Source organism: Schistocerca serialis, chromosome 4, assembly GCF_023864345.2.
Source record: "Schistocerca serialis cubense isolate TAMUIC-IGC-003099 chromosome 4, iqSchSeri2.2, whole genome shotgun sequence".
Lineage (NCBI taxonomy): Eukaryota > Metazoa > Arthropoda > Insecta > Orthoptera > Acrididae > Schistocerca > Schistocerca serialis.
The window spans coordinates 824,044,714-824,059,087 of NC_064641.1; the positions used below are offsets into that span (position 1 = coordinate 824,044,714).

The 14,374-nt window shown below is 46.0% G+C and overlaps 1 protein-coding gene across 1 annotated transcript in view; it reads right to left on the minus strand.

Moving 5' to 3' along the window:
• Positions 1-14,374, minus strand: part of LOC126474794 (peroxisomal leader peptide-processing protease-like) — a 787,868-nt gene that overhangs the window by 116,634 nt on the left and 656,860 nt on the right. Inside the window, exon 4 of the mRNA XM_050102270.1 lies at positions 5,825-6,222. Within this exon, the coding sequence (XP_049958227.1) occupies positions 5,825-6,222 (398 nt within the window). The remainder of the gene's footprint in view (positions 1-5,824; positions 6,223-14,374) is intronic.

Genomic DNA, 14,374 nt, shown 5'->3' on the forward strand with positions numbered 1-14,374 from the left:
ACACGCTTCCAATGTGCGTTCACCGCGATGTCGCCAAACACGGATGCGATCATAATGATGCTGTAAACATAAACTGGATTCATCCAAAAAAATGACGTTTTGCCATTCGTGCACCCAGGTTCGTCGCTTAGTACACCATCGCAGGCGCTCCTGTCTGTGATGCAGCGTCAAGGTAACCGCAGCCATGGTCTCCGAGCTAATAGTCCATGCTGCTGCAAACGTCGTCGAACTGTTAATGCAGATGGTTGTTGTTTTGTAAAGGTCCCCATCTGTTGACTCAGGGGCCGGCCGGGGTGGCCGAGCGGTGCGCTACAGTCTGGAACAGCGCGACCGCTACGGTCGCAGGTTCTAATCCTGCCTCGGGAATGGATTTGTGTGATGTCCTTAGGTTAGTTAGGTTTAAGTAGTTCTAAGTTCTAGGGGACTGATGACCTCAGATGTTAAGTCCCATAGTGCTCAGAGCCATTTGAACCATTATTTTGCTGACTCAGGGATCGAGACGTGGCTACACGATCCGTTACAGCCAAGCGGATTAGATGCCTGTCATCTCGACTGCTAGTGATACGAGGCCGTTGGGATCCAGCACGGCGTTCCGTATTACCCTCTTGAACCCACCGATTCCATATTCTGCTAACACTCATTGGATCTCGACCAATGCGAGCAGCAATGTCGCGATACGATAAACCGCAATCGCGATAGGCTACAATCCGACCTTTATCGAAGTGGGAAACGTGATGGCACGCATTTCTGCTCCTTACGCTAGGCATCACTACAACGTGTCACCAGGCAACGCCGGTCAACTGCTGTTTGGGTATGAGAAATCGGTTGGAAACTTCCCTCATGTCAGCACGTTGTAGGTGTCGCCACCGGCGCCAACCTTGTGTGACTGCTCTGAAAAGCTAATCACTTGCATATCACAGCATCTTCTTCCTGTGGGTTAAATTTCGCGTCTGTAGCACGTCATCTTCGTGGTGTAGCAATTTTAATGGCCAGTAGTGTAGTTTAAAGTTCATTATCTGATGGTAAATTACACAAGTAACACCCGGAAATGAATTTCCAAAATCTAAACGATTCTGTCGATCGACGTGTCTTCAGAAAGCTATTAGTGTAAACCTAAATTGGTATGAATTACAGGCATGTAACTTGAATAATACATGAGTTATTGGAGGTCGAAGTGGCTGATTACTACTAATCGCGTCATGCCATAAGTACTCCACAGTGACACGAAGAAACGGTAGCCGCATGCTTATAAATATATTTATTCGTCTACGTCTTTGTTTATATCTGATATATGCTATTCATGAAGAAATTGGTTAAATATTTAATGTCTTTTAGAAAGCACAGAGACATTAGGCTACTGGCCTACCTTTTGTTCTATTCCTTTGATATATACTTATTTCATTTGTTTATGTATCTAATAATGCGTGTCAGAGCGTGTTTATGGTCCAGCCATAAGAATATTTATTTAATTTCAAGTTATTTAAATATAAATCCAGTATTCCGAATGTGTTTCAAAATGTTTGAGAGAGTGCGTTGGCTTGGAGAGATGACGGGAGCGCTATCGCCAATCACAGCGCTCATTACTAAGGGAGGTGACTACCGAAGTGAATGGAGGGGAGTTCTGAGCAGTGCGGCGCGAGGGACAGTCGCTCAGGATGGGAAGTGCTGGATGCGACGACGCGACGGACGCAGAGCCGTGGGAAAGACTTGGAGCAGTTTGCCCATGGTCACGTGAGACAGAAATATTTCCTAGTGCCGACTTGGGCTCTTGTGTGATTTCCGTCGCTTCTACAGTGAAGACGTAGTATGCGTTTAGAAGTGAATATCTCGCGAGCTATGTTGTTGTTCATAAGTAATTATGTGCAGTAGGAATCTATTGTTTCCCTGTTATTCAACTTATATTTTATTTAACTGCTGGACCATCGACGCCAATAAGTGTTTCGCAGAAATATACCGCATTCTCAAAAGTACTTCTACTATCATGCTCATCATTTAAAGTCGTTATGATAGTACCTGCAGATTTTATTTAATTGCAATCTTTCATTTATAGTTTTATATGTTATATTCATAATTCGCAATTGCCGAGTGATAGAAACCTTCGACCATTCGATTCAACTGTGTATTCTTATCCTATACTGTAGAGTCAGAAGTATTTGGCCTGTAATGCGGCAACTACGTATCCCAGCCCCTAGACAACGAAACCAGCAAAAAATTTTAGTATTGAAACTCTGAGTCAGTGGGTACGTAGTTGAGGGCCATACCATACCATCGATTCATCATTTATTATTTTGAAAGCCAACAACATGTAACTTGTGTATGGGAAGTAAGTTGCAATGCTCTCGCTGCTGAAAGGCTGTTTGGGGAACGCTTTCCTATAAGGCATCATCCGTCATGACGAGTGTTTATTTCTCTCCATCGATGAATGCAAGAGACTGGTTCACTGTAACGTAGAAACGACGGACCAATAGCAACATGAGGACCACTCGCACACCCGATTTTGAGGAGAAGGTGGTGGAACATGTTGCACCGGATCCCACTAAAAGTTCTCGTCGTATTGAACATGAAAAGGGCGCTGCATATACTAGCGCGTTGCCGGTACTCCATGAACAATTGCATCCATATCACCCACAAGAAGTCCATGCAATGTTTGTGACTGTCTCTGAACCATGGGTCGCACTGTGTCAGTAGTTGCTGCAACAATAGACTGATCGACCAGATTTCCTCCAGATCGTGCTGTTTACTGACGAGGCCTCATTTAATCCTGATGGTATTTCGAACAGCAGGAATAGCCATGTGTGGGATGAGGAAAACCCTCACGCTGTAGTGGGGCCACACCATCAAGTACGTTTTGCTGTGATCATGTGGGATAGCAATGTAGGCGACAGTCTGATTGGGCCATATCTTCAACCTGGCCGTCTGAATAGTCACCTGTACTTGAGGTTCGTGCGAAGAGCTCTACCTGAGTTGCTGGAGAACGTACCCTTGACTGTTCGCCAGAGGATGTGGACACAACATGACGGTGCACCGCCTCGCTTCAATACGGATGTCCCCAACCATCTCAGTGCTGTATTTCCTGGTCCCTAGATTGGAAGGGGAGGTCCTATTCCATGGCCTGAGAGGTCACCTGACCTGAATTTTCTTGATTATTTCCTATGGGGTTTTTAAAGTCACTTGTGTATGAGATCCCAATGGATATGGAAATCGAATTACCTGCCAAAATTGTAGCTGCCTGCGATCTGTTTCGGAACATACCTGGGATATTTGTCAGGGTGCGTCAGAATCTTGTTCGCTGATGTTATGCTTGTATTGTGGTTGATGGCCGTCAGTTTCGGCACATTTTTTAAGATACAGTACAAATGGTACTTTCATTGTGTCAATGATGGTATTTGCAGTTAACTGTAACTAATGTAAATAAAAACGTGATTTTATTCCTGTTACCTCCTTAAGCTGGCTTCTCCGACCACAGGTTCCCTACCTCAAATTGTTCAGTGGAGCATCCTCTACGTAAAAAAAATTTTCTTTTTAAACTTCAGTCTTGATCGCACCACTTATTCTACAAGAACATAAGTGACCGGTTTCGGTCATATCACACTTTCATCATCAGATCTGTAATTTAATTTAGAAAGTAATAGAAACCTTACTAGATTGACAATAAAATATGACAAAATGCTTATAAGGATAAAATAATATAAGACTTGTTATACCCATGGCATCCTTCAAAGGTGGTAGGTGGAGGACTCTTCTGAGCTGCTGTGATGTCAACTGGTGCCAGCAAGTGACGAGCATGCGCTTAAATACGAAGATGCTTCGCCTACATCTTCTCCCTCTACCTCACGTCAACCAATCAGTGTAAAAAAGGTTCACATAATCGTCAAAACGTAAAAAAAAACGAAGTACAATAATGACATAAAATAGTTATGTATAAAATATCTCTTGACAACCATGGAATTACTTAAATACTGTATAAAATATCAATTAAAAGCTTTAAAATAACTGTACAGACGATGTATACTGAGTGTGCCCTCTATGGGCTAAGGTGGTACTACCACAATGGTTTGAAAGTCAACGATGTTGTGAAGGTCTTTGGCATTGCGGCATCATATCGATATATGAGTTGTGATTCGACTGCACGTATACGCCTATGCTAGATTCAGTCTGTCTGTCTTATATTAACTTTATTTGCCACTGGTGATATATGTAATAGTGGAATGATCAGCTGCAGTGTGGTATGATATTACAAACACTTTTTAAAATGTCATAAAACTGATTTATTAAAAATGGATTCATACTTCGTGATATTTCGAGTTGGAAGTTTAATATTGTGGTATAAATATTTACATACTGTTCTAAGGTACATTTCTGCCATGGATACAACTGGGTCCTATGATTTTCTGAACAAAAGAGTATATATGTGTTCATAGAATTTCGTCAAAGAGATCATAAAAATGTTTTTCACGAAAATCCAACTGTTCATTGAGAAGGACAGACGGTTCATCTCTATAATGAGCATGTATCTCGATCTCCTCCAAAATATTTAATAATAAGCCTTTATTAGCGTAATGAAGGACTTGCAAATTCTGTTGTACAATCCCTTCGACATGATTATTAAAAGTTATGTGATTGCCGAAGATCGTGCGGTACGTGATGTATGTACTTTGTATCGTATAGTAAAGCTGAGGCCTGTTTGGCCAATGTACATTTTTCTACAATCACCACATTGGATCTTCTAAACCGCTGATCTGAGAAATCTATCGCTGTCATCACCTGCAGTATGTCTTAATTTATTTTGCAAACTATTGTTACTTTCAAATGCTATTGTTATTTCAGAATTCTTAAATAAATTACTGATCCTATCTGATATGTTCCCCATATGCCTCATTTTTGTGTATTTATAAGCTCCTATTAGTATGTACTTTTTGATTGTTGCATTTTATTAAACATAATGACAACTTGACGTGTATCAAAAAAATTGGTCTTCGCAATCTGTTTTAGAAATAGTTGTTTCTTTTTTTATCTCATTTTCTTCAAGGGGTAATTTCAGCATCCGGTGGATCGTTGACTTAAAAAATGCTTTTTTATATTTGTCAGGATGACATGACCTAGCATCAATAATGACATCAGTAGTTGTAGGTTTTCTGTATATGGCGAAGCAATGTTTGCCATTGTTATTGGATATAACGAGATACAGGTAGTTAATACGTTTTTGATTTTCATGTTCAACTGTAAATTGTAGTTTTGGACGTATAAAGTTCAATTTTGTAGTACACCTATCGATTTCATTTTTTGAAGCATTATAAAGTATTAAAGTATCATCTACGTACCGTTTGTAATACAAAATTTTGTTTGCAATGTCCTCTATGTACACTCTTACAGCAACACCTTGTATATCGAGAAACGCCATCACAAGGAGAAGATAGTGAACCGAATTGAGGAGAAAAGAAATTTATGATACAACTTGACTGAAAGAAGGGACTGATTGATATGAGACTTCTTGAAACATCAACGATTAGTTAATTTGTTAATGGAGGGAAGAGTGTACGTGCGTGTGAGGGGGCCAGGGGGGAGGGGAGGGGGGAGAAATGGCGGGAATTAGGGAGGTAAAATGATGGAGACGAAGGCTTTACTACAGTTAAGTAGATTGGACTTGATGTTCAGAGATGAAGAGGCTCACATAAAATTGACCCGAGAGGAGAGATGCATCGATACAGCGTTTGGGCTGAAGGCGACAATAACAACATGTTTGCCACAATGGGAAGACTTCAGCGAACGCCGTGGAGTGCGGGACAGACTGCCGCAGGGGGAACGAGCAGCGTGGCGTGCTGACCTGCAGAGGAAGACGGGCGCGCCCTGGCAGCCGGGGGCGGCGGCGGCGTCTGCGAGGAAGAGGGGCCCCGCGACGGCGGCGACGTTGCCGCGCGCCCACGCGTTCAGCAGCAGCGGGTGCGCGAACGGCGTCGCCTCCAGCAGCAGCGGCGCGCCGCGCTCCGGCCGCGCCACCGCCACGGCCAGCGGCGGCCGCCCCCCGGGCTCCGGGCCGGCCGGCAGGCGGTGCAGCACCAGCGCAGGGTCCGCCGGCGCGCCGGAGCTCCGCAGCCGTAGCTCGCCCAGCGGCAGCGGCCGGAGGACCCACGAGCACCGGAAGTCCGCGCGCGCCCGCCCGCCGTCCTCCGACACCACCCACACCGCCGCCGTGCCTACCTCGTCCAGCAGGTCCGTGTCCGCCTGGAACGTGACCACACGAGCGTCAGACGTGATTTCCGTGCTAATTTGGATCGCTCGATTAACTGTTCTGTCACTAGGTGAGACCCATATACGAGTTATGTCCACAAAGTAAGTTCCGTTTAGTTATATAAAACAAACGTTACCGATACAGCAAAAATATTTATTGTACAAAAATCTACAACTGTTAAACTACTTTTCTACACAGCTTCCGAAATTTTGTAACCACTTGTCATACCGTGGCACAAGTGTTTGTACGTCTTCTTCATAGAAGGGTGCCGCCTGTGTATTCAACCAGGTGGTAACATGTTCTTTCAGCTCGTCATCATCGTTGAAGTGTCGACCACCAAGGAAATATTTTAGGTGTAAGAAGAGATGAAAGTCGCTAGGAGCGAGGTCCGGGCTGTACGAAGATGATCAAACGCGTCTCAGTGAAATTCCCGTGAGAGTTGTTTGGTCACATTCGTCGTGTGAGGTTGGGCATTATCGTGAAAAAAAAAAAAAAACATGACAGTAATCCTTGGCGGTCACACAGTAACCATGTGCTTTGACTCTTTGGCCTCAATCAGCAAAATGCCTTTTCTGTCCCAAAAAACGTTGTACATGACTTTTCGAGGTGTCAAATTTGCTTAGGCTTAACCTTCGTTGGGGATGAAGCGTGCCCCAATTCATCGATTGCCGTTTTGTTTCAGGGGTGTCGTACGATACCCAAGTATCTTCCCCCGTGACTATTCGAGAAAGAAAACCATCGCCTTCTTCATTGCAGCGTGTCAAAAACTGAAGTGCACTGCCCATCCGCTGTTTTTTGTGATGTTCAGTAAGAATTTTGGGTACCATACGTGAGCAAAGTTTTCGAAATTTCATTTCTTCAGAAACAATTTCATGAATTAGTGATCGTGAGATTTGCGGAATTTCCATAGCAAAGGCACTAAGTGTAAACTTACGGTTGTGCTTAATCTTCTCTTCAATTGTGCGAACGAGTTCATCAGTAACCATAGACGGGCGTACACTTCGTTCTTCACCGTGCACTTGATCACGTCCCTCATTGAACAGTCTGGTCCATCTTCTAACCACTGAATCACTCATAAGATATTGTCCGTAAACCTCACAGATTTGCCAATGAATTTCCTTTGGTTTAACTTTCTTTGCATTTAGAAAAAAAGAGCCAAATATACTGTAATTTTTAGTGTTAGTAACCTGTAAAAACTCTGTTTGTCATACTGTCATCTTCCTATACTATTGTTTAACCAAACGACATCTTATTCGTAATTACTGTGATTCACAATACAAAACTAAATTGAGAATGTCAACAAAGTGTTTATTTAGGCTACTCGAATTCCGTCTACACTAAAAATTAATGAACTTATATTTGAAGCAGGAAGAATTATAGGAAAAACTAAGATAATGTAATGTCAATGAAGTTAACAAAATTGTAATCAGCATTCTTTATTTTAATCATTTCACTTATTTTTGCAGGCGAACGACAGATACGTATTTGATCTTGTATCCTGTTGAATGTATTTAAATTATAAATACCTAATGATAACATTATCTGTAACTTTGATCAACTTCTGAGACTGTAATTATCTAAATTATCTATGTAACAATGTTCCGACCGTCAGCGACTGTGTAGGATCATTCAGAAGAAATTTCAAGTAACTTGTGAGGTTATTCTACGTGTGAAAATAAACCAAAAATGTCCTATGAGCATGTGTCCGATTTTCTGGAGCAGGTTAAAGACTACACATACCTGTGAATCATTAATCTGTGTAGGTGCTGAGGTAGACACAATAATGGTGGAAAAGATGTTGATTCATCCTACAAGAGGTGTTCAAATGCACTTCTCAATAGGTGGGGGGGGGGGGGGGGGGGGGGGGCGGGGTGTTGTGTTGCACATCGGACATCATCTCGACGGACGTCAATGCGGGCGATAGCATCGGTGATGCGAGCAACAAGTTCTTCAGATGTATCTGCCTTCGTAGTGTACATATCCTCCTGTAACCAGTCCCATAAAAAAAAAGTCGAATATGGTTAGGACGGGTGATGTGGCAGACCAGCCACAGCAAATCCACCGTTGAGGAAATGAGTTATTCAGATTGTGTTGTAGTTTATTGTATGTTAATTGGGGACCTAGAAACGACAAAGAGGCTCCGTCCCTGCCGCAGCCGCAGTGGTCCACAACCCTACGACGACTACCGCAGTCCACTTCACCCCTCCGCCGCCCCACACCGAACCACTCTTTCAGGGTTATTGTGCGGTGCGGTGCGGTTCGGCCCGCTGTTGGCCCCCCACCCCCACCCCCCCACCAGACGAGTGTAGCCTCTATGTTTGCGTGGTAGAGTAATGGTGGTGTACGCCTACGTTGAGAACTTGTTTGCGCAGCAATCGCCGACATAGTGTAGCTAAGGCGGAATACGGGGAACCAGCCCGCTATCGCCGAGGCTGATGGAAAACCGCCTAAAAACCATCCACAGACTGGCTGGCTCACTGGACCTCGAAACAAGTCCGCCGGGCGGATTCATAGCGGGGACCAGGCACTCCTTCCCACTCCGGAATGCCGTGCGTTAGTTAGCATGGCAAACCCGACGGGCGGTTATTCAGATACTGGGGTACTTTGCTGGTAGAGTGGATCAGTGATTCATCATGTTGCAAATACATCTCCAGTCGTTGCTCTAATGACATTTTTTTTCTTCCAGAAGTGCAGGTAGGTCTTCTATCAGGAAATGTGGGTATGCTGCGGCTGTCATGTTATTTGGCTGGAACACAGGGCCCATCGTCAGGTCATCAGTCATACCACACCAGACGTTCAGAGAGAACCTAATTTGGAATCTTGTTTCCCTAGTATCGTCTAGGTTCTCCCATGTGTGTGAAGTGCGAGTGTTCACGATAACTTCGCGTGTAAATGTAGCCTCATTTGTAAATAAGGTGTACTGCACGACGTTTCTGTGTACAGCCAACCATTCACAAAATTGTTGTCTGCTTACTGAGTAACCTGGATGCAGATGTTGCTTGGGCTACACTTGGAACAGGCACAAGCGCTAGGAATGTAACGTACGTCACACTAGCGTTTTTGGAATATCGAGCTGGTGGGTAATGTGCCGTGTACTGAGGTGGGACTCTGTTGTACCACTGCTATAATGTCTCCCCTTTCCTCATCTGACTGGACGGCTTCGCGTTATCATGTTATGTGCACACTGGGTAGTGTTCTGGATTAACGAAATGTTTGAAAAACCTTGGGAAATACCCCAGCGCAGAGAGTTCGTCGATCAGGAAAAAGTCTCTGGTATTCTGTCTCAGATGCACGGGCACTGCCATTAGAGTACCCGTACACAAACATGTCTGAGTATTCTGCTTGGGTGAACACATGTAGCATGCTGGTATTCATGGACACAGTGGGTTTACTCAATTAAATGTCACTCAAGCATGACACGCACACACCCTCACGACTGGCCACTGTTGCAAGTGACGATATCACGTTGGGCACGCTTGCAGCGGTTGCCTGGGTGTGACATCATAGAGCTGCCATCTGTTGGAGAACCGCCACCACACCTCTTGCAGGTTGGATCAGCCATCTGTCACACCAGTATTATATCCACCACAGCGCCAACACAGCATTCCAGTAAGTAACATTCAAACCTGTCTTCATATCGATTCATGGCTGTGTGTAGTCTTCTATAACGATCGAAAATCTGACACATTTTCACAGGTCTTTTTCGGTTAATTTTTTTACACGTAGAATCACCTCACAAATTATGTGTCGTTCCTCCTGAATCGCCCTGTACATAATATCTGCGGAAAATCGCGCGAGGGGTCAATAAAATACGAGATTTTGGGCAGCACTGTGTGATGTGACATCAGGTCAAGAAATAAACGACATTCATAGTTCTAAATCTGAGTGCACCTGGATCACTTTTTGATCTTTTCACGTTTTTAGAGAACCATGGTGTTCTATCGCCAGTCATCACTTAAGAGTCCGCCCCAGTAGCTGAGTGGTCAGCGTGACGGATTGCCGTCCTCTGGGCCCGGGTTCGATTCCCGGCTGGGTCGGAGATTTTCTCCGCTCAGGGGCTGGGTGTTGCGTTGTGTTCATCATCATTTCATCCCCATCCGGCGTGCAGGTCGCCCAATGTGGCGCCGAATGCAATAAGACCTGCGATATGGCGGCCGGACCTGCCCCGCGAGGGGCCTCCCGGCCAATGACGCCAAACGCTCATTTCCATCACTTAAGAAATTTGCATGACTTATATACTGCAACGGAGCAACGAAAATAAGTTCACAGCAAAGTATTTTTTTCTTTTTGAACAATCTGAGTCACACCTGCCCAATTTCAAGAAATTTTAATTTACCTACCTTCTTCGAGATTAATATTCGTAACAGCTTTTACTTTGATTTACTTATTTTTTCGACAGTTATTATCCCCAGCCAGGCGGTTACATCGCAAGCACCACCCGGACCTTTCTTCACAGGCCGGGCATACAAACTCGACTGTTCTGCGACCAAAACATGATGACTAAACTGTTCAGTTGAACTTGTAAGCACACTGTCAGTCAGCTACTCAACAGATTTTGTAACAGGTCGCATCGTTCCTTTTCGTTTGTTGTTCGGAGGTCGCGTGGCGTTTTGGATGTGTGCAGCGTGTGAGGCAGATTACACTACTGGCCATTAAAATTGCTACACCACGAATATGACGTGCTACAGACGCGAAATTTAACCGACAGGAAGAAGGTGCTGTGGTATGCAAATGATTAGCTTTTCAGAGCATTCACACAAGGTTGGCGACGGTGGCAACACCTACAACGTGCTGACATGAGGAAAGTTTCCAACCGATTTCTCATACACAAACAGGAGTTGACCGGCGTTGCCTGGTGAAACGTTGTTGTGATGCCTCGTGCAAGGAGGAGAAATGCGTACCATCACGTTTCCGACTTTGATAAAGGTCGGATTCTAGCCTATCGCGATTGCGGTTTATCGTATCGCGACATTGCTGCTCGCGTTTGTCGAGACCCAATGACTGTTAGCAGAATATGAAATCGGTGGGTTCAGGAGGGTAATACGGAACGCCGTGCTGGATCCCAACGGCCTCGTATCACTAGCAGTCGAGATGACAGGCATCTTATACGCATGGTTGTAACGGATCGTGCAGCTACGTCTAGATCCCTGAGTCAACAGATGGGGACGTTTGCAAGACAACAACCATCTGCACGAACAGTTCGACGACGTTTGCAGCAGCTTGGACTATCAGCTCGGAGACCATGGCTGCGGTTACCCTTGATGCTGCATCACAGACAGGAGCGCCTGCGATGGTGTACTCAACGACGAACCTGGGTGCACGAATGGTAAAACGTCATTTTTTTCTGATGAATCCAGGTTCTGTTTACAGCATCAGGATGGCCGCATCCGTGTTTGGCGACATCGCGGTGAACGCACATTGGAAGCGTGTGTTCGTCATCGCCATACTGGCGTATCACCCGGCGTGATGGTATGGGGTACCATTGGTTACACGTCTCGGTCACCTCTTGTTCGCATTGACGGCACTTTGAACAGTGGACGTTAAATTTCAGATGTGTTACGACCCGTGGCTCTGCCCTTCTTTCGATCCCTGCGAAACCCTACATTTCAGCAAGATAATGCACGACCGCATGTTGCAGGTTCTCTACGGGCCTTTCTCGATACAGAAAATGTTCGACTGCTGCCCTGGCCAGCACATTCTCCAGATGTCTCACAAATTGAAAACGTCTGCTCAATGGTGGTCGAGCAACTGGCTCGTCACAATACGCCAGTCACTACTCTTGATGAACTGTGGTATCGTGTTTTCAGCTGCATGGCCAGCTGTACCTGTACAGGCCACCCAAGCTCTGTTTGACTCAATGCCCAGGCGTATCAATGCCGTTATTACGACCATAGGTGGTTGTTCTGGGTACTGATTTCTCAGGATCTATGCACCCAAATTGCGTGAAAACATAATCACATGTCAGTTCTAGTATGATATATTTGTTCAATGAATACCTGTTTATCATCTGCATTTCTTCTTGGTGTAGCAATTTTAATGGCCAGTAGTGTACTGCTCGGCGGATTTAATTGGAAACATTTACTAACGGATACGGATTACGTCTCTTCTGTGTTACACTATCACTCTCAATAAGGATAGCCTGTTGTGTGCTACTTCGTGCACAACGGGAAGGCGAGTTGGGCCACAGAGTGGTGCAGTAGCTGTCGTCATAGGGAAGCTGGACAGGAACAGAAATGATTAACAAACGTTTAAATACAGAAAACAGAAGCTTTACTTAACTCGTTGCTGTCTCCAAGCGTTGAAGGAAACTCTACAAAAGATACACTCCTGGAAATTGAAATAAGAACACCGTGAATTCATTGTCCCAGGAATGGGAAACTTTATTGACACATTCCTGGGGTCAGATACATCACATGATCACACTGACAGAACCACAGGCACATAGACACAGGCAACAGAGCATGCACAATGTCGGCACTAGTACAGTGTATATCCAGCTTTCGCAGAAATGCAGGCTGCTATTCTCCCATGGAGACGATCGTAGAGATGCTGGATGTAGTCCTGTGGAACGGCTTGCCATGCCATTTCCACCTGGCGCCTCAGTTGGACCAGCGTTCGTGCTGGACGTGCAGACCGCGTGAGACGACGCTTCATCCAGTCCCAAACATGCTCAATGGGGGACTTACACCTTCTAGAGCACGTTGGGTGGCACGGGATACATGCGGACGTGCATTGTCCTGTTGGAACAGCAAGTTCCCTTGCCGGTCTAGGAATGGTAGAACGATGGGTTCGATGACGGTTTGGATGTACCGTGCACTATTCAGTGTCCCCTCGACGATCACCAGTGGTGTACGGCCAGTGTAGGAGATCGCTCCCCACACCATGATGCCGGGTGTTGGCCCTGTGTGCCTCGGTCGTATGCAGTCCTGATTGTGGCGCTCACCTGCACGGCGCCAAACACGCATACGACCATCATTGGCACCAAGGCAGAAGCGACTCTCATCGCTGAAGACGACACGTCTCCATTCGTCCCTCCATTCACGCCTGTCGCGACACCACTGGAGGCGGGCTGCACGATGTTGGGGCGTGAGCGGAAGACGGCCAACGGTGTGCGGGACCGTAGCCCAGCTTCATGGAGACGGTTGCGAATGGTCCTCGCCGATACCCCAGGAGCAACAGTGTCCCTAATTTGCTGGGAAGTGGCGGTGCGGTCCCCTACGGCACTGCGTAGGATCCTACGGTCTTGGCGTGCATCCGTGCGTCGCTGCGGTCCGGTCCCAGGTCGACGGGCACGTGCACCTTCCGCCGACCACTGGCGACAACATCGATGTACTGTGGAGACCTCACGCCCCACGTGTTGAGCAATTCGGCGGTACGTCCACCCGGCCTCCCGCATGCCCACTATACGCCCTCGCTCAAAGTCCGTCAGCTGCACATACGATTCACGTCCACGCTGTCGCGGCATGCTACCAGTGTTAAAGACTGCGATGGAGCTCCGTATGCCACGGCAAACTGGCTGACACTGACGGCGGCGGTGCACAAATGCTGCGCAGCTAGCGCCATTCGACGGCCAACACCGCGGTTCCTGGTGTGTCCGCTGTGCCGTGCGTGTGATCATTGCTTGTACAGCCCTCTCGCAGTGTCCGGAGCAAGTATGGTGGGTCTGACACACCGGTGTCAATGTGTTCTTTTTTCCATTTCCAGGAGTGTATATTGCGGCGGCAGAGGGTGCTCGTAGTCGGAGTCGCTGAAGGCATGGCTCAGCGGTCGCGCACCATTGGATCCGCCGGATCACTGCGCAGTCGGTTTCGGCATCTGTCGAAAACGTGCGTTCCTATTGCCAACTTGAGACGCTGGCGACGGTGATATCGATCCATGATACTACACTGCCAGTTCACTTTGACCCATGAGGCAGCATTTAAACTTTCCACAACCCAAAACTCAAAAAATAACTAAAAATTCTTTAGCTACCTAACTCTTTCAGGAAAGCCTCCGAGAGCCTACCACTAGACACGAATATGGTCATGCTAATAGTACTATACACCACGTCCATGTGACTACTATCAGTTCTCGCCAAGAATATCGACAACAACAAAAAGGGTATATAGTTCAAAATCAAAGGGAAAGGGTAACACAAAACATCCC